Here is a 20,596-nt window from a genome sequence, read left to right as displayed (position 1 = left end):
ACCTCGTGGCGGGTGCGACCTGTAGCGGCCCTGTCCAATGGTCCTAAGTACGACACTGGACAAGCTCTGTCTTAGGTCAGCATGATCTTGGGCAGTGGCCTAACCTCTCCGAGCCTTTCCCTTCTGAAATTGAAGGACACTGACATCCCTTCTGCCAAGGGCTGTGGGGCCTTCTGGAACAGCCGGTGGCATGGATGGGGGATGATGGTGGCCCCGCTGGGGGCTGCCTAGCCAGCTGGGGGGACTGGATATAGGGGGACCGGGGGCCTATGTCCCAGTGCTCTCCACAGCCTCTGGTGGCCATGCAGGGACAGTGGCATCTCCCGCAGTAGGCCCAGGAGGGACACTGGGAGTGTCCCTGGGCTTTGGAGGATGCCCATCCTTGTGAAAATGGTAGGAGCACGGCAGCCCAGCTCTGCCTGCACCTGGCAGCTCCGGGAAGCAGGGTGGGGGGCCTACACCCTGTTTCTGATCTGACTTGGGCCCCTTCTTCCCAGTGCCCCCCAGGAAGGCTGGGCTGACACAGCTCTGGGCCCTGGGGTCTGGGGAGGTGCCCCCCACACACTCACTTTTGGGTGGATCTTGATGGTGGCGATGTCCGACTTCTTGTCGATATCCTTGATGGTGGCCTCGTAGCTGTCACCGTTCTGGAGCTGCACCTTGAGCTGCTGCCGGCCAGAGACAGTGTTGGTGCTTGACACCACATGGGCGTTGGTGACGATCAAGCCAGCCTCTGACATGATGAAGCCCGAGCCACTGGACAGGGGCACGTTTCGGCCAAACAGAGGGTGTCTGTGGGGAGGTAAGCACACGCGGGCGGTCAGGGTGGGCGGGGGCCTGGACACAGGAATCTGCACACGGGGCCTGGACGCGGGGACCTGGACGCAGGAACCTAGGGGACCTAGACACAGGGCCAGCTGCAGCCATGCACCAGCTGCTGGGGAGCAGAGCCCAGCGTTGGGTGAAAGATCATGGCTTTGGAGTCTCCGGGCCTGGGGCCAACCCCAGCTCTGCCACCTCCAGCTGTGGCCTTGGCCAGCTCACTGACTCCTGGACTCATTTCACAGCCAGCCAGAGGGGACGACCATCTGTGACTTGCAATTTTCTGGGCGGAGATGGAGGCCCATGCGCATTAGGCCTGTTGGGACAGGCAGGCGTGCTCAGCCCTGACTGCTCAGCCCCGGAGCCAGACAGGCCAGGACTCTAATCTTGGACCCATCCCACTTACTATCTGCTTGGCTGGGGGCAGGCCTCAGTTTCCCAGCTAGGAAATGGGGACTGTACCCTGCTGAGTGTGATGCCTGGAGGCAGGAAGTCACTCAGCAAACAGGATGGCTATTGGCACTAATGGGCACATAGCTTTTGCGGGGGCTGTCCTGCGGCAGGACCCCATGGGGGTGACTTCCCGGGCGGGAGGACGATCAGCCTACACAGGAAGAAGATGGCACAGGGCAGCGTGTGCCATCCCAGTGTGCTCCCCCAGTGCCTGTGGCAGGCTCCACTCAGTGAATTCTGCACCGGCACCGTCCTCCAGGGGACTCAGGGCAGGGAACACTGGACCGTGGCAGGCATGGTGCACGCTCAGACAGGCGTCTGCTTCCGTTCATGCGATCTAAAGGTCTGAGGTCAGAATTCATGGATGCAGGACAATGCCCGAGCCTCCCCAGAGCCGAGAGAACCCCGGGCCAAGGCCAGGATGCCAGGAAGGAGGGACACCAGGCACAGCTCGGGACCCTCTCCACCATTCCAGAGGGGCCTGGATGGAGCGGGTCCTCAGTGCCTGAGGCCGCTTAGCAGAGGTGAGGGAGAAAGGGTAGCCCAAAGGGCCCGGGACTGTGCAGGGGAGAAAGAACAAGAGATGGGGGGATGTCTCAGAGAAGTGAGGGAGTGCAGAAAGGCTGCCTCGTGGGCAGGACCAGTGACAGGCTCACATCACCAACTGCTCCGGGCCAGACACAAGTGATCTAGTGCTCACAATCCCCCTATGTGGGAGCAGGCTGTGTGTTTACGTGTGCAGATGCCCTGGCCTGGGACACGAAGGACTGGGCTGGGTCAGGCAGCCGGGCCACTGGGCCCAGGGGGGACCATAGCCTCTGTGCATGCTCGAGCTCAGTTTCCACCCTTGCCCAGCTCTGGGTGTGGCCCTGGGCGGGGCTGCACCTGACCTCCTCCTGCGCCCACGGTCGGGAGCTGTCACTGTCTGCAGGAGGGGCCCGAGGCAGCCAGCGGCCTCCTCCCCTCAGGTCAGGGGTCACAGTGGAGGCTCCCAGGCTCCGTGAGCATCTCATCTGTGTCTAGGATCTGGCCCACTTGGTCTTGCCCACCCGCCCCCTGGGACATGGGCCTCCAAGTCTGATGTGGCAAAGGTATCACCATCTGACCAGGCTGGGCTGTAGTCAGCAATTAGCTGGCTCGGAGCCCGGTGCCCAGAGCCTTCTAGAAAGACACTGGCCCCATCTCAGCCACTGGCAAGGCCAGAGACGTGCCACTTAGTGTGTCCAGTTGTAATTTCCTCAATGACATGTCTCGGGGTCCGGAGCCTGCAGAAAGGGCAGAAAGGGGTCAGCTCTGGGGCCTGAGAGACCTGGGGTCAAATTCTAACTGGGCCCTCAGCAGCTCTGGGAGCCTGGAGAGGATCCCCGGCCCTGGGTCCCCACCCAGGAAATGGGAACCTCAAAGCCTAGCATGAGAACCTAGCCATGCGTGAGAGTGGAAAGGGCCTTGGAGTGTAGGGTGTCAGTCAGTAAGGAGGGCTGGACCACCCCGGTCCTGACTTGGGGTGAGTCCTGCCTGTGCCTGGCTCTTTCCTCTAAGAGGTGGACACTCACTGAGGCTGTTGGGACACAGTTTGGCACAGCAGCCACCAGGGCTCGGAGCGCACAGTAGGTTCAAGGGCATTGCTGTTCTGACAGGGGACTTGGCTGATGGCCCCATGGAGCACCAGCGGGGGTGAAGACAGTTCCTGCCCTCCAGAGATGGGGGGCGGTGACGCCCCGTGACAAGGGCTCCCACTGCACAAATGCCATGCCCAGTGAGCAGGGAGCCCTGTGCTGGGGCCAGCGATCAGGGCGTGAGTGATTCTGCCCCATTGCCCTGCACCGCCCCCCCAGGGACGCCCTTGGGCCTCAGTGTCAGCCTTTCAACACGAGCCCACCTCCACCACCCAGGGAAAGAGCTGTGCAAACACACAAGGCCCCAGCACCCTGTCCTGAGGCCGCTGGGTGACCGTCTACTCTGGGGCACGTGGGCCTGGCTCCCTCTGCTCCCCATCAGCGTGGAGGGGTTCAGACCCTGCACGCCTCATCAGGGTGGTTTGGCGGCTCCCTCCTCGCACATAGGGGCCAACACGTGAGATCAGCCAGAAGGAAGCAGCACTCTTAACTTGAGATGTCTTGCTGCCCGTGTCTTCTCTTTGGGGAGTAGATGTCGCACTGGGAGGGAACTCCAGGATTCCACGGCCGATCGGGCTCCAGGGCAGTGGTGCTTCCCAGCTCAGACACGCACCCCCTCCCCTCCCCCATGGGACACCCTTGTTTAGCAAACCTGCAGCCCGGGGGGGCTCCCCTTGGTGAGCAGACCAGAGGCAGAGAGGGGCGTCCCTCCCCAGGGGGGGAGGGATATCCACAAGGCCCACCCGCACCACGTGCACCTGGCTTCGCCCACCCTAGGGCTAGAATGGGGGGCCGCTGGGAGGGGCTCATGCACCTCAGGAAGAGCTCTATGTGGACCACGGCCGGCGCGATCTTCTCCACCACGTCCGCGATGAAGTTGAACTTGTACCGCGGGCTGGTCAGCTGGTGGAGACCTGCACTAGCAGAAAGAACCAGGCACCTCACTGAGACACGGACACCGCCAACAGCACCCTGAACCCCCACCCTGGGGGGGCACTCCACCAGGGAATGACCCCACTGGACTCAGAACCCCTCAGGGACACCCCACACTCAGCAGCACAGTGACACCCGGACATTCAGGAGAGGCCTTCCTGCTGAGCTCCCTCTTGTTACCTCCCTGATGCCACCGGGAGGGCTGGGACACTCGCCCTCAGCTGCCAGCTGCGACCTGACATTCTGACATTGGAGCTAGATCTCGGCCAGCCCCTGGGGCCCTGCCCCTCCTTTCTCAGATAGACAGCAGTGCCGTGGCATGAGGCAACCATCCTCTCCCTCGTCCCCTGCGGCTCTGGCCGGTCCCTCCAGCCCTTGGGCTAGAGCAGTGATCGGGCAAGGGTCCAGCAGAGGCCCCTGGCTCGTCCCCCGGTCTGGCCACAGCGTGACCCCCTCCTGGGCCCTGCGGGACTCCGGATGTCTGAGTCGCCAGGGCCCCTCATCCAACTTGGCCATGCCCCAGTGCGACTTGCCGGGCGGTTCATGAACTCCCCTGGAACCCTCACGGGCTCAGATTTCTGCTGCTGTCAGCAGCAGGGGCAGCGCCTGCCAGGACCGCAGGCCTGAGAGATGTGGGTGGCACGGGGCCTACACCCCTTTGGTCTCCCTTGCTCGGGAATGTGCCGAGGACTCTTGGGTCCCCAGCGGAGACTGGTGCCCCCTGGAATCCACGCTGCCCGGCGCTGCTTGTGATTGGTCCCCGAGTGAGTGGACGGCTGGAGGTGGACTGGGCTTGGCCGGGCACCCTGCCTCCAACTGTGTGGCTTTAGGCAAGCCACTCACCCTCTCTGAGCCTTGACTGCTGGTCTACAAACAAGATGGAGGATGCCCCCCTCCCCAACCGCCCCCACTGACCCATGGGAACTGGGTATGAGTGTGACTTGCAGGGGTGAGGCTTCTGCCTGGGGGTCCCACCATGCCCCCAGCACCCGTGTGGGGGAGCCAGCAGGGCTCAGCCTGCGAAGTCTATTTCTGCAGCTGAGGCTGTTCTCAGTCTCTGGGAGGCATGAGGAATCTAGTGAGACTCTAGTTGTTGGTTTTGTCCAGAGGCTTTGTAGCATGCCCACCCCGTGTGTCCCATAAACATGTGTGGGTGCATGCAGGCCCCCCACATCCCGACCATTCTCCCCACATTGAGGGGGGCAACCAGGGCGGGGGTCCATGCCTCCCCCTCACAGGTGGGGTGACCGTGTGGCTCGCTGAGATGCAACCTCCCGCTCGAGGATGCAGGTCGAGTTGGAGAAGCATGTTGTAAACTCTGGCCAGGGGCTCTTCCCTTTAGAGGCCCCTCACCCATCCCCAGTGCCCACCCCCATGCCTGACTCCCCATTATGCCCAGACTGGGACTCTGGGTGGGTCAGGAGAGGGTTCCCCTTGGGCTCCAAGGTCAGGGGTGGAAAGGAGACCCCATCCACCTATTCTGTGACATCTGCCTCTCAGCTAGGGACTCACACACAGGGGCCCAGGCCACCGCGGTCAGCCTAAACCAAAGGCGGCCTGTGCGGGAGTGGCAGAATCCTGTCTGGGAGATGGGACCTGTTGTCAGCCAGCCCCTCGCCCACCCAACTGCAGGCGGCCAGGGGCTACTCTGCCTGGGAGCCTTCCCCCACAGTTGGCAAAACCCTTGGAGGGGCAGGATCTGCGCTTCAGGGCTCACAGTAACAAGGGCCCCAGGGGCTGTCCCACGCATTGATTTCCACGCAGGACTGCCAATCGTCCCCGAAACTCTGCAGGCAAAGCCACCCATCAGCTGTGGGGGCTAAGGCCAGCTCTGTCCCCCTACCCCGAGGCCCCTGGAAGCCCAAGTCCTGGTCTTGCTTCCAGGCAGAGGGAAGGAAACCAGCCGCAGAAACTGCTGGCTTGTCCGGGTTCTGGTCTCTGACGGGACCGGGACACTCCTCACCAGGTCATTCCTATGGCCTCAGGCACAGAGGATCCTTGTCCCGGGCCTTTCTCCCTTCCATGGGTGGGCGCTTGGCAGGGTCTGCATCTCTCCCGTGTGTGCTGGGCTCACCCTGGTGGAGGCGCGTGCCCACCATGCTGTGTTGGGGCGGGCAGTCCCCGAGGGCCACGTCAGATGTCACCCATCCCCTGCCCCTTCTGTGTAACCCGTTGAGCCATTTACTCTAAGTCTCTGCTCCATCACCTGCCTCCCTGTGCCTCACCCACACAGACCGTTCCCCATTGCTCCCTAGCAAGATGCTCCAGCTTGTCTGGGGGGAACAACTCAAATCCCACCTCCTCCAGGCAGGCCCCCAGCACAATGAGTTTCTCCCTCCCAGAGGGTTTCCCAGCACAATGCCCTGCCCATGGCACGCCCTCTCATGTGGGGCACTCAAGTGACCAGCCAGGCACAGCCCAAGGGTGACCGAATGGGGCAGAGGGAAGTCCAGTGATGCCTTGAGCCAAGTTCCAGGGACTTCAGAGCCTGAGCCTGACCTGAGCCAGGGCCTGGGGCACCCCGGTGGGGCTCCAGGGTCAGCCAGCTGGGGACCTGGGCCCAGCCAGGTTCTGTCCCTTTAAGCAGACCTACCGTGGTGGGCGGTGGGGAGGGGGGTGGTGGGGCGGGGCAGGGCCTATTTCCTGGTCCTCCTCCCCACACACAGATGAATCACCCCATGAATCAGTGGGCAGGGAGGACTCGGTTCCCACCGCTTCTTTCCACATGAAAACCTTGGGCCCCACGGCTGGAAAGCAGACTCTGTTTATTTGGGGTTTTGACAATCCCTCCCCCACCCCATCCTCCAGCCAAAGTTTTGAAGTCAACAGTCAGTCCCGACCAGATTCAGCTGTTAGCATTTTGTTTTGTTTTGTTTTCAAAAATAAATTGTAATTCACAGGCTTTGGAAGTTCTAGTCGGGAGGAATTTGACACAGGGTGAAGCAATCAAGGCCAGGTGTCCTGTGGCGCCTCTGGGGGAGAGGAAGGGGCACAGCCAGGATGGGAGAGAGCCTGGGACCAGGGGCGGCAGGGAGAGAAGCTGGGCTTCTGGGCTCCGCCCCAACATTCTTGCACCCGCAGAGCTCAGGGATAGGCTGTGCACTGCGCAAAACCATTCTTAACAAAGATCACAGTGTGACTGGCTTCCCTTGGAGTTGTGCAGTGCACAGCCTGCCCAACTGTATGCACTAGCCCTCCAGCTCATAATGCACAGCATGGACTGAGACCCAATTCTGTTACTCTAATTCTGAGGTCACTGCCCTTATTCTATCAGAAAAAGCCCCCACCTGTCTAACCAAGTGGTTAGCTATGAACTGGGATGGGAGGGCCGTCTGCAGATGACCACAAAGCCCCACCTGTGCCCATCTGTCCATAATGCTAAACAGCCTGCACACCAGATGACAACATCTTATCAGTGTGTTGAGGGACCCAGGCATCTGGCTTCCATCTGCATCTGCAGCCTCCCCTGCTGCCCCTCTCCCCCAGACCCCCAACTCCGGTTCCCTCTGTCAGGAATGTCCCTTCCCTCATCCTTCAAGCCAGGGCCAGCACACCTTGTCTGGGGAGACTGCCCCGACTTGGCAGGCTCAGTGACCGCTCTCACCCCTCTGGGTCTCACAGCCCCTCATGACCCCTCCCAAGGTGTGTCCCTCTGACGGTCCCCATGGCCTGGACACCCCCATTCCAAAGCACTGAGCAGGGAGCAGCAAGAGAACACATGAATAAGCAAGGAGTGCATGAAGGCTCTGTGGGAACAAATGTACCATCTCGAGGCCCCTCCATGGCCCCCAGCGCCCCCCGCAAAGGCCCTTCTCGCCCACCAGGGGCAGGCTTTGAAGCCCCAGGAGCCACCTCCCAGGTTTAACTAGTTCCCAGAACAGTTCCCTGTGTTTTTCTTGCTCTTGAAAACTTGCCTGGCCCAGGTGACAGTCTCCCCACCCAGCCAGGAACAGGGGTCTCAGATCCCACTGTGGCTCCCAGGGGGCAAGGTGCTGCTGTCTGTGGCCCTCGGCCCCAGGCTCTGGCCCTTGGATGCAGGGCTCCACCAGCATGAGTCCCACCCAGCAGCCACATACAGGGAGCTCCGGGCATTTATGAGACCAGTGAAGTCTCAAAGCACTTATGCGAGGCAGGATCTTTGCCCATTTCACAGACCAGGAGACCCACACCCTAAGGCCCAGAGCCAGGTCCTTTGACGCTGACCCCAGGTGCCTCCTCTGCTCCGGGCTGGTCCTCTTTAGTCAGTGATGGGTTGTCCTGCCCAGGGGTGCCCAGCTTGGCCAGACTTCGACTTGGGGTCGGTCTGGATCTTCTAATGTGCCAGCCGCATGGAGGAGGGGCTCTGCCACCAGCTTATCTGACCTTTATCGAAAGGGTACCCAGGACTCTGGGTAACCTGGAAGCCAAGGTGGGGTCAGCCTGTGGCTCTCCTCTAACAAGAAACCCTCCCTGCCCTAACTGGTCCAGTGGCTGACTCTACTGGGCCCAGGCTCCCCGGCTGGGTCGTGCACTGAACAAGGTCCGTGGAATTCCCTTGGACACAGGGCAGCCCTTCCACGAACACTGCCTTCCAGCACATTCCTTCCTCTGCTATTTCTCCTCTCCCACAAATTCCATTTATGTCAGAAACACCCACTCATCAGTATTGAGGTCTATTCGTACTCAAGTCTGTTAGCTTTAATGCCTCACCTCACTGATTGTCCAGTGACCCAGCCAGAAAGGTCCCATTTCACAGATGAATCCGAGGTGCAGAGAGCTTAGGAGACTTGCAGATGGGGTAGCTGGGACTCACTGCTGAGCACTTGGACATGAGAACAGAACTGAGTCTCAGTTCTGGCTCTGCCTACCATGCACTACAGGGGCTGAAGCATACAGTTGGGCACGCTGGGCACTACATAACTCCAAGGGTTCTCTGGCTCCTTCTCACACTAGACATGGTGTTCGGTTTAAGGCACATTCATGTATGTCCCAGCCACATCTTCACTGCGCTGAGGACAAGGTGTCTGTGACTTTATTCTCTTTCTTTCCATTTATCTAACACGGTTATCAAAATCAAACAGGAAAGCCACTTCCTCAAGGTGCTGGAGGTCGGCCCTGTGTACAGAGCCGCAGATGGAGACTCAGGGGGCCTGGGCTCCAGCAAAGCTGTCCCTCCCCACCTGGGGTAGAAATGGCCCCAGCTGAGCTTTTTCTTATAGAGGGCCATGACAACAAGACCTAAATAATGCACGTGTAAGGCTTTGACGGCCCGAAGACAAGCCTGGTGTCTCCCCCTTGACCTTGGTAAACCTGATGGCTTTTCTTCTTCAAAGCAAGGCCCGGGAGGAGGTGATCCTCAGACCCTAGGGCAGGACATGCCACCCACTTAACTAGGTGCCTGCCACGGACACGTGGACGTGGTCGCTCACCAGCCAGTCTGTTGCCACGGACCCCAGGGTGCCCCCCGTATCTGATCAGCCCCCCGACCAGCCCCTGTCAGACATCCTCAGGTCTCATCAGCTCTCCCCCCCAGGGCACTGGCCTCCCTCCCACTGGCTGGGCCCATCTGTATTCTGCACACCTATTACCCATAAACCTTCAGTGGCTCTTCGCCCCCTGAGAATGGGTCACCCTCACAGCGTTTCCTGCCATCCTTCTCTGCACAGGTGCTCTTTGTACCCACCTCTAAATGGCTGTCTATATGCCACCTCCTCCAGGAAGCCCTTTTCCCTTCTGGAGGTGGTGTCTCCCTCAGTGAGGTTCTGCACATAGTCATCTGTCCCTCACAAGACAGGAGTGGGGATTTCATAGGGACCTGCTAACAGGGATGAAGCCAGGCAGGAAGGGGAGGCCAGGTGGCATCAGAAGTCTGTGCCTGGTTGGTCTTGAAAGCAGTGGGAGCCATGGCTGGGCTTTGAGCAGGGAGATCTAAGTCTTACGACACTCCCCTTGGACTGCTGTGTGGAGGTGCAGGGCCCGGGAAGAAGTCTGAGCAGGCAGACCCCAGGGGTCATTGTGGGACCCTGGCCACCCCTCCAGGCTGATATCAGGAGCACAGAAGGTTGGGGTGCTCCCTGGGCCCCACCCCGGTCAGAGAATCCAGCTGCTCAGCACTGCGGTCTCCGCTCCCCTCTCTGATGGGGCTCCTGTCTCTGCCCTCCAGCATGTGGGCAGGCGGAGAAGGATGGGAAGCATCACACTGCCTGGTCCCCGTGGCTGAAATTCAAGACAAGTGTAGGAAGCTACGAAGGGGATTATAACACAAAAACTGTGCAAAGCTCTTAAATAAATAAAACAGGGAGAGACGCTGTCGGAACCTGCATTGGGCTTGCACAATCCAGGCAGATTATCGAACACCAGTTGTGAACTGCCCTCAGGCTCTAAGTTTTGAATTAATTGTGTGTGCGGAGACCTATGTGTCTGCAGTTGGGGGCAGGGAGGTTTTGTGGGTCACGGGGCTCTGCTTAGGGGAACAAGGAAGCCTCCTCTCCCTACAAACCCGTGGAGCACATTCGTCTCCATGTTTACCCAGCCAGTCGCCAGGCCGCCTGTGGAAATGGGGCTCCACAGAGCTCCTGGAAGGGTAGTGAGCCCTCTTCCCTAGGGGGTAGGCAAGGAGGGCTGGAGGGTCGGAGGGTCATAGGGGATTCACCTGTCGCACAATGATCCATTCACTCCACAATCCCTACTGTGTGCCAGGTGCTGGAACAGGCCTGGTAAAGAATCAAGGCCAGACCCCCACCCTGTGAGGGTCAGAGCTGGTGAGACAGTGATACGACAGAGATGCCTGGTCCCACTGGTGAAGAGAGGGTCTGCAGGGACCCTGGGGTGGGCTCATGGGGCTGAGGATGTGGTTGCCTGGGCATAGTGGTCAGGGAAGGTAGCTAGGGGGTAGTAGGACATCTAGGCCCAGAGAGATGAAGATGTGGTTCCATGAAGGTGAGGGAACAGGCATCTGAGGCTGCATGCACAGCATGTGCAAGGGCCCTGTGGCAGGGAGCAGCTGGGTGGGCAGGAGCACGGAGGGTGAGGTGGCCCTATGGGGTGGGAGGGGCCAGACAGCACAGGGCCTCGTGGGTCATTCAGCACTGGGGAGCTGCTGAGGGTGGTCCTGCTGGGGAATGGCAGAGTGGATTGATCTAGGTTATTGGGGCCACTGTGTGGGAGGATGAGGGAGGTGGGGCAAGAACGGCTCGGCGTCAGGTTCCAGGGGCAGCTGAGGGCTCGCCTGTGGGTGGAAGTAAGGAGCCAGGGAAAGGTGACATGACAAATATGTCTGGCCTAAACTTGCCGGCTGAGGACCACGGCCAGCAGAGACACAGGATTCCTGCCCAGAGACAAGCCAGGCACTGGGGACTGGACCCCCATCATCAGCGCCTGGACACCCAAAGGTAGGCCAAGGTGAAGGATGGTGAGCCGGTGGGAGTTCTATGCGGGAAACCCCTGCTGGACACTACCTGTGATATGACCCACCGACCTCCGGCCAGACCCTCGGGAGGGCAGGGGCAGAGTGGACGATGCTGCCAGTGATACTTGATGGAGGTTAAACCCCATGGAGCCAGCGACCCCGGCCTAACCAGGACTCTGGAGCTTGGGGATCCTGCTGCCCCCATCTGCAGAAGAAAGCCTGGGCCCCGTGATAGTGCAGCTTTCAGAGCCAGCCAGATCAGGGTCCTGGCCTAACTCGGTTGCTTCCTGGCCCGGTGACCTCACACCGATCACCTGACTGCTCTTTTCCTCCCTGAGTGCATCTGTGCTGTGCAAAGGGCCAGACTGGCAAAGGTAGGTAAACAGCGCAAGCCAGAGACCCCGGTGCAGCAACCATTCCCTACAGACTGGGTTTAGTGCAGGGAACTGGCAGAAACCTGGTATCTGTGGTCCTCGAGCATGGGTGATGCTGACAGCACAGGCCCCAGGAGTGAGGGTGGGCCCACAGAGACCAGAACGTGCCCCACCAGCCTCTCGCAGGCCCCAGATCCCTCCCAGGGCCCTTGCCCCTGGGGCTCTGGCCAGGTCAGGGCTGCGGCCTCCTATGCCTGTGAGGCTGGTCTTTCTGTCTCTGCTTTGCTCCGGTCCCTCCTATCCGCCCCATCCTCTGCCGGGAGAGCTCCAGCTCACCTTCTGCAGCTCAGCACAGAAGCCAACCTGGCTGGGTAGACCAGACACGGTGGGGGTCACAGATAAGTCATCTGCCGAGGGTGCTAATGTACCCACAGGGCTCATGGTCCCTGCCACGGTTCTCCCCGGCACCTGTCACTGCAGGAGAGGAAACCGGGGTGCACAGCGTGTCTAAGGCCCCACGTGAGAGCCCCAGCCCGTGACCTTGTGCTGTCAGCCCCCTCCTGCTTGCCGAATGACCTCTGCACTTGTCTGGGGTCAGGCTCCTCCCGGCTTCTTACCGCCCCCACGTTGAGGTTGTCCCAGGCACGGATGGGGCCCTGTGTTGCCAGCTGGACACACAGACAAGGTGCTTTACAAATGGGGCCTCTATCTTTAAGAAATGTGGGTTCTGAAATGCTTGGGACCTTCCCTTCCCCAGCCCTGGAGCCTTATTCTAGTAGTGTCCCTCACATGAAGGAGTCAGGGTTGGGGGCCCCATGGACACAAGCAAGCTGTCTCTCGGAGCCATTTGCCTGAAGTGGGGCAGCCGGTGCCAAGCCCCTGGGCAGATGGGCCACAGCGGGCGCTCATTCAATGCCAACGCCCATCTCAGACACTCCGCAGGGCACCCCGCCTCCACCCCTCGCTCTCCAGGGCACAGTCTAAACACAGATCTGACCCTATCACCCTCAACTTCCTCAAAGCCCTCACTGGCTCCCCCAAATAATCACACTTAATCCTACACAGTCTTCCCATACCGGGCTCCCCAGAACCCCAGGGTCCCCAGAGGAGGGCATACACGTTCTGCCAGCAAAACCCTGGGTTTTATGATTCTCTGTGTGTGTCTGTGTGTTTTCCTCACTGCAGGTTCTCTCAGAACTTCTGACAGACTCAAAGCTAGTGTGAATCAGCACCGCATGGATGGTGTTTATGCTCCCAAAACTTTTCGGGCTGTGAGACACTCATTTTCAGAATACCAGACCCAACCCGGGGAATTCTGGCCTACTGGATGGAGTCTAAGCCAATGACAGGACACTCGTGGCCGCTCGTCCCCCCATCCCCGCCAGCTTGCCCAGCCGCGGCTGTTGCCCCCCAACCCCCACCCCCACTCCACGCCAGCTGTTCCTGGCTCCATGCTCTCCACATGGGGCCTCACGCTCTCCCCCCTTCCTAGAGAACCGTTCCCTACCACTACCTGGAGGACCTGTCCCCCCTCATCTGTGGGATTCAGTTCAGATGCTCTTTACCCCCGAAGTCTTCTCAGCACCCCAGGCAGCTAGGCTCCCCACGGTGCTCCCGGGGCCCAGCAGAGCCAGGCCTCATAGTCAGCGTCTCCCCCCAGCGGCTGTAAACTGAGGGCACACACAGGGCTCTACTCATCTTCATCAACTTGGGGCTCAGCACCCAGCACATGGTGACCGTGAATGGGTCCCTATTGAACTGACTTCCTAAGAGGTACCCTCAACCAATAAAGGGGCAGCAGTGTTTTCTAGCATTTTCTTCCAGGCTCAGGGTCCAGCAGTGCGGCAAGCAGCAGTCCTGGGTGAGCTGTGGGTGGGGGGGAGGCTGTCCCAGGGTCTGAAGGGAAAAAGGAAGTCCCCCCTCAGCAGCCTGTCCCAGGAGGCACGAAGCCACCCAGAGACCCCACAGCCTTGCTCACCATTCCCAGGCAGCCCCCTGGAGACTTGAACTCTAAGTGCGCTAAAAAGAAAGGAAACACTGGATGCTGCTCAAGAGAACATCCGCTCTGGGTTAGATTCAAGCCCAGGAAAGATTTTTTCCCAGCCAGCACCCGGACAGAGCAGGAATATGGGACCAGCCAAAACCAGACACAAGACAGGTATGTTTTGACCAGGCCAGAGAGACACAGGGAAGGAAGGAGCTAGACCAGACCCCTTGGGTGATCAGGAGGGCACCGGGTTTCACCCTTTATGACTTCTGTGACTTTGGGCCTCAGTTTCCCCACTCGCAAGGCCAGGGATCTGGTTAGATAATTTCTGCCCATCCTGAGCAGCCAGCGCGGACCTCGAGGTTCCTCCCCAGCTCTGCGCCTCAGTTTCCTCGGGGGGCACGTTTAGTCCCCCCTGCCCCGCCCCCCGTTTCCCCCCCCCGCAGAGCGCTTACCCGATGGGCAGGCGCCCTTCTGCAGCTGGCGCACGGGGGTCCCCGAGAGCTCCAGCGCGCGCCGGCTGGCCGCCTGCAGCGCGCATACGTTGGCGTAGGTGTGTCCGTCGGTGCCACACACAGCGTGTGCCCAGCGGCAGCGGCACACGCCCCGCGTGCACTCCAGGCTCTCCCCGCAGGGCGAGTCGAGAGGGCGGCCACAGGGCTCGCCCTCGCTGGCCGCACACACCAGGCAGCAGTTGCACAGATCGGGGACGTAGCCGCCGGGGCAGCGGGGACTCGGGCACCGCGACACGTCGCAGCGCGCAGGACACGGCGCCGCTGGGGGCTCCCGGGCCAGCGCCAGCGCAGCCAGCGCGGTCAGGAGCAGCGCGCGCGCCGGCATAGCGGCGGCACCGGGGGCGGGCGGCAGCACTGGGGACCGGTCGGGGCCGGGCAACAGCCGCTTGCGGAGGGGACAGGGCCGGGCGCGCGGCCACATGCGCGGGCGGCTCAGGCGGGCGGGCCGCGGGGCCACAGGGACATACCGGGCGCGCGGACCTCTGAGGCGCCCGCTCCTTCTCGGCAGCTCTCGGGGGCCCCAGCGCATTTAAAGGCGCGCGCGGCCCGCCCTCGCTGAGAGGGGCGGCTTGGCCCCTCCGCCAGCCACGCCCCGGGCCTTCCCGGCCTGGACCCACCCGCCCAGAGGCAGTGGCGGGACTGGCCTGCCTGGTCTGGGAAAGGCGGGATATAGGTCAGCTGGCAGGCCCTAGGGGCGCGGCGGCGGGGCTGAGGGGACCCCAAGGCACAGGCCTCGGCCCCTCCCAGAGTCCTTATGCCAGCCCTTTCCTTGTCCAGGGTTCCAAGGACTGGAGCTACTCCACTCCCCAGGGACCTGGGCAAGTCAGTTCTCCCTGCTCCTCCTCCCCAGTGCGCTCTCCTCCCCCAGCTCCAGCGCTGGAGGGCAGATGTCACCCCTCCTGGCTTCCCACCTCCACTGGGGACAAAGTTTCCAGAAGGAACGACCTTGTGCCTGACTTTTGTCCTCACTCTTTACAGCTTGGAGGATGTGGCCGTCTGTCTGCCATGTCTCACAGTTCTGTCTGCCTGGGGATTCTAGTTCCAGCTCTCTCTGCTCTCTGACCCTGGAAGTGGGTTGCAGCTCTGTGCCTCGGTTTCCCCCTGCACAGAAGGGCAATGAAGAGGGCTTAGCTCCTTCCCAGGATTGCTGGGAGGACCCCAGGGAAGGGGTGGGCGATGCAGGCAGCAACGGAGCTGGGGACTGGCAGAGGGCACCCCAGGAACTGGCCACCGCCTGGTTAGAAGCTCCGAAAGCAGAGGCAAATCAGAGTGGTGACTCATTGCACAAGAGAAAACGTATATGTGCAGACCCTGGACCTGGGGGTCCTCACCCTGTAATGCCTGGGAAGACTGGCTCGCAGCATGCTTTTTATTTTTTAAATGCTTAAAACAAACTGCACAGCATTAGAAGGGATACAGTACTACCAGAACACGGGAATTAAGTACACAGAACAACAAATCAGTTCGTGATATATACACGGGCTTCTCGGTGAGTGTGTTCAGTGACAACATCTGGCCAGTAACGGGTCACCAGCCAAGATTTCCAGGCAGTGCTGAGCAGAAGGGATTCTTGGGGGGAGGGGGTGCTGCAGCAGCCAGCATGGCCTGGACATAAGCATTCTCTCGGTGACAGTCCCGGGTGGCTCTGTGGCTCGAGCCTCCTTTGCCAGTGAAGGAAATGAGATTCAGGGGGAGGCGTTGGTGAAAATAAGGACATGTGTTCTCATCCAGGTTATGGACACCCAGGTTAGGAACCTCCTCCCGAAGGAGGGACAGGCAGCAGGGGGACAGGGATGGGGCTGGGGGTGGGTCCCATCCCTAAGGACTGGGCACCGCGGACAGGTCAGGAGGGATGAGGCCCTGCCAGACAGGTGTGTTGGAGGGAGTGGCTCCGACTGTGAAGATCGTGGGGGCAAGAGCTGGGGGACCCAGGACATGAGCACCCATGGGGTCTGGAAGAGGCAGTGGCCTTAACCATGGAGGTGAAGGACAACAGGGCAGCGGGTGCGAAGGGAGGTGGGGCTTCTCCTAGTATAAGAGCAATACGACACATATATTCTGCTTCAAAAAACCTGGAAATGCATTTTGCCTTAAAGACGTGGAGCACCTCGGGCCCTTCCCTGGAATAAGCTAGAATGCCAGGGGTTGGGGACCCCAGGCTGGACTGGGCCCAGCTGCCCCCACCCCTGGCCAGGGCTCCTGGTTTGCATCTCCTGCAGGGTGGGCTCAGGTCTCAGAGGTAGAAGGAGAGGCCCACACAAGGGGGGCATCATGACCCAGAGTGCGCCCTTTGGGGAGTTGGGGGACATATCACACTGTAGACGTCCACCCCTCAGGGCAGGGCTCTTGGGTGCCTGGATACCACGGTGCCCAGAAGAGCAGAGACCTTCAGGTGGGGCCAAGAACTCATTTGTCCTCTCTCTTTTGTGTATAGATGGAGAAACCGAGTCTCCAGAGGGGCTCCAGGGCTGGCTACTGCTGCAGACTGGAGTTGTACGACCCCCCTGTGGCTTACAAGTGACAGCCACTGGTTCTTCTGGGCCCTGGAGGACCGTGCCTGCCTCCATTCATTCAATATTCACACACCTAGGAGACTGGTATTAAGGTCCTTTGGGAAGGCTGCAGAAGGTAAAGGTCACAGCAGGCTGGGACTCAGCTCTGGGCCTTTCTGCCAGTCGGGTCCAAGCTCTTCCCTCAAGACCACACTGCCCCCAATGGCCACCTATGTCCTTTACAACCACCTGGCCCATGGGCTATCTATTACTTGTCCAGATGGGGAAACTGAAGGCCTGAGCTGAAGGACACATACAAACTTCCCTCCCGCACTTGGAAGCAGGATGTGGTCCCCGGGGTTGTCTTTATTCTCCCCTGATGTGGCTGGGCTCCCGGAGGCCACAGTGAGCAGGCGCTGGCGGGGGGCCCAGAGTGCTCTGCAGGCTTACAGCGGGAAGTCCATTTCCAGATGTCAGGGGCAGCTGCCAGGGAGACGGTGCGAGCAGCGCCCCCTGCTGCTCCCACTGCTTCCCGCCTCCTGCTCCACAGACCAGGACTGTGGAGTGTCTGCGCTGTCTTGGGAACCCCCTCCCCAGAATTTGAGTCTCTCCCAGAGCCCTGTTCTCCTATGGGTGCATGTTTCTTGAAAGGGGACGCTCTGAGGGTTGGCGGAGGCTCTGCTGCCATCAGGACATACGTGGGACGGGAGGCTCCTTTCCTTAGCCCAGGTTTCTGGACTGTCGGGCCCGGGCACCCAGCCAGGCCCTCTGCTTCGCTCCGGCCGGCCCCTCCAACATCTCCTGCAAGGGCTGGGAGGCCATTTTTTCTGCCTAAATTTATCATCTGTTCATGTCTATTTACTCCTCCTTACCCATGCTTAAGGCTCTTTACAAACAGGGACAAATAAAAAGGAGAAGAGAGACACAAAGCAAAGCAAAGCAAACAAAAACAAAAACAAAAACAAAGGGTGGAAAAATAATGGAGAGCCAGAAGTGAGATTGTACAATTGATACAAATTCTTACCATGAAATGATATTTTTTGGTGCGGGCGCATAAACGTGGCTCTGAGCTTCCTAGTAGCCAGGGCAAAGAGGGAAATATGGTGTCCATGTGATTGAAAACAAGCCCATTGCTTCAAAGCAGCCCATCATTTCTCACCATTGGGAGGAGAGAAGGGTTTCCAGGGAGCCTCGGAAAGAAGATGTGCAGCCAGTGTCCTGACAGCAAGTCCTTTGTGGCTCCCCATAAAATACTCCTTGGAGGGTACCCAGGGTAAGATGGCCTGGGGCTTCCACAAGAAGCTCTGCTAGTCAGCAGGTGTGCGTTCGCTCTTCTGTCAGGTACGGGGCAGGGGAGCAACTGCTTCGGCACTAGTGCCTGAGCTTGGCAGAAAGTCCTGGAGTCTAATTCGGGAGCAGGGGCCGAGATACTGAAGTAGGTGGAGAGCTGCCTGACCCGCTCACTCGTGAGCGAGCCTGCCACACACCAGGCCTCCCCGGAGAGCATGACCACAGGCAGAGAGCTCAATGAACCTTTGAATCCAGTGACTGGACTGGGGTCAGCCCATGTGACATGGGACACACAACACAGCAGGGCCAGAGGGTTATAGAAGGGGGGGGGATAGGATCTGTGGGGACTGGAGGCCCTCAGAACCATGTAACGAGGACCCCAGACCCTGCCATGGGCGCCTCTAACAAAACATAGCCCAGGAACAGAGGCATGTCAGCTTCTCGAGGGAGGGGGCCCGGCATCATGGCAGGCCAGGACAGCAAGAGCCAGCAGAGCGCATTCTGGTGCTGCACCCTGCCTTATCCATGCATTCGGCACCAGCACCTGCTGGGGGACACCCCAATATTCTGAAGCAAAGGGGATACTTTCCGTGGAGCTCCAGGTCCTGCGCCTATGCGTGGGGCTCTGGCTGTGAATGGTGTCCTTGCTCTGGGTTATACTCTGACTGCCATCTAGGTCATGCCTGACCCGGCTCCAGATGGTAGCCCCTTGCCAAGAGGGGACAGTCTCATCTCCCCAGGGCTGGTGCACACTGGGTGTCAGACAATGTCATCTACAGGGATCTGAATGGAATTGAGTGCATCCAGGCCGGATCTGGGCTGGGCCGGGGTCGGCCTCCCCTGGGGTACCCCCAACCCACATCTTCACCTCTGCGGGGAGCCGAACGGTGACGCTGGGCCCTGGGCCTCAGGTCAAGCTGTTCAGACTCTGGGCAGGCTCTACCTTGTCACCTGACCCTTTTTCAGGCCCAGGCTTCCCATCGGATGAGGTCAGAACTGATGTCACCCGGGGACCTCAAAGACCATCCCTGGCCACGCCTAGGCCTGCGATAAGGCTCATCGGCCCGCATCAGTGGGTGACTCAGAGGATGGGGTGCGAGGGGGCAGTGACGTGGGCCACATCTCTCTTCAGCCCCTTCCCCTGGGCATTCATCGCCCTTGGAGGCTGTGAGTCCCTCCAAGGGGGAGACTTCCCTCCTCACCCCGCCCGCTTCCTTCTTCCTCCTGTGACATGTGGGGCCTCCTGGCCTCCATGGGGAGAAAGGGGATGGGCAGTGGTGGCCAGCACTCAATACTGCCCTTGGGGACCCTGTGACATCGGTGCCATTAGGATCCCATTTGGCAGGTGCAGCAGCCAAGTCACAGGGAGGTGGAGTAACATGTTCAAGGCCACACAGCCTGACTGAGGCAGAGGCAAGATCTGGCAGGCTGTCTGGCTAGAGAGCACAGGCCCATGGCAAGCGTGCTGGGCCATGAGAACAGCTACACCAGGGACGCCTGGGCAATGTGGGAACAGAGGGGAGCCTGGGTCCTAGCAGGGGGCCGCTCCAGGGCCCACGGGAATGCAGGGCCTTCCCCTGTGGGGGCGTCCGAGAGCTGCTCTGACAGCTAGAAAAGGGTTTGCGGGACAGAACAGAAGACAGAGAGCCCAAGGAGATGGTGCAGGGGTGCAGAGGGGCCTCTTCAGGCAAAGGAGGGCAGAACTTTTCTCCAACGGATGGGGTCAGCTGTGCTAAGACAGCTTGTGCTGACACACGAAGGCTGGGGCTAAGTGGAAGGGGTGCACAGAAGGTGGGGGACCCTGAGGGACGGCTGCTGGCATTCAGGAGCAAGACAGTGTCTCAGCTCCAGGTGCTTTGGCACAAGTGACAGAAAGCCCAGCTTAAAATGGCCTCAGCAGCAGGGGGTTTCCCTCCCTGACTGGCACAGAGTCCTGGCATCAGGTATGGCCTGATCCAGGGACCCCGATGTCCTCTGGCCCCACAAACCATATGGACTGTACTCCCATAGTGCTGGTTGTGGGATGGCCGCCAGCAGTACCAGGTGGCCCCCTTAGAGCGGATTCCTCCAGCAACCCAGCAAAGTCTAAGTGCATCTTACAGGCCCTGGTGGTTCTCACATCCATCCCAGACCCAGTCACAGAGGCCACGGAGTCAGGAGCTGCGTCTGGGCCAGCTCTGATCCCCTGCTGGGCTCCGCATTTTCCAGCAGGATGATATGACGGAAGGGCGTGTCTGAGAGACTGAGCTAAAAGAAGACTCATGGGGACTGGCACCAGCAGACCTGGGCTCCCCTTCACAGGCTTCCCGATGGGCCAGCCAGCCTCCACTCATACACCTCTGATGATGGGGCGCTCACTACTCATCAGTGCAATCCCTTCAGTTGCTAGAATGTTCTTCCTTTGAGTTAAATTCTGCCTCTGTGACTCTCCACTGTGGACTCTGGTAGACCCCAGAAGGCTATAGAGAATACAGCAGTCCCCTCATCTACAAAAGAAGGCTGTGCACATCTGAGGCTGGCCCCCAGTTGTTTCTTCTCTAGGCATTTGCTGTGTGACCTGGAGCCCCAGTTTCCTATCTACTGGAGGGTGAGAAAGAGACTTCCTCCTGGGGCTCCCAAGGGCCCCAGGAGGCAGGATGCTAGGATGTCCCCCAAGATTCCTGACCCCCTGGTATGCACACTCCACATAATCCCTTCCTGAGTGTGGGTGGGCCTGGCCTAATCAAG

The 20,596-nt window shown here is 60.0% G+C and overlaps 1 protein-coding gene across 4 annotated transcripts in view; it reads right to left on the bottom strand.

The window, feature by feature from the left end:
- The window catches only part of HTRA3 (HtrA serine peptidase 3), a 29,046-nt gene extending 14,337 nt beyond the window's left edge, over positions 1-14,709 (bottom strand). For 2 of the 4 annotated variants that reach the window (XM_082727527.1, XM_082727529.1), the window contains exons 1-3: positions 14,028-14,702; positions 3,706-3,805; positions 570-792 (exon numbers count right to left, since the gene is read on the bottom strand). In XM_082727527.1, coding sequence (XP_082583653.1) covers positions 570-792; positions 3,706-3,805; positions 14,028-14,616 — 912 coding nt within the window. In that variant the 5' untranslated portion in view covers positions 14,617-14,702. Of the gene's footprint in view, positions 1-569; positions 793-3,705; positions 3,806-14,027 lie in introns of all 4 variants that reach the window. The other 2 variants (XM_082727528.1, XM_082727526.1) reach the window with 2 other exon arrangements.
- Positions 14,710-20,596: the final 5,887 nt, after the last annotated feature.

This window comes from Mustela nivalis (genome assembly GCF_964662115.1).
Source record: "Mustela nivalis genome assembly, chromosome: 4".
Lineage (NCBI taxonomy): Eukaryota > Metazoa > Chordata > Mammalia > Carnivora > Mustelidae > Mustela > Mustela nivalis.
Note: the sequence above shows the minus strand (reverse complement) of the source record. Positions and strands in the feature narration are given on the sequence as shown.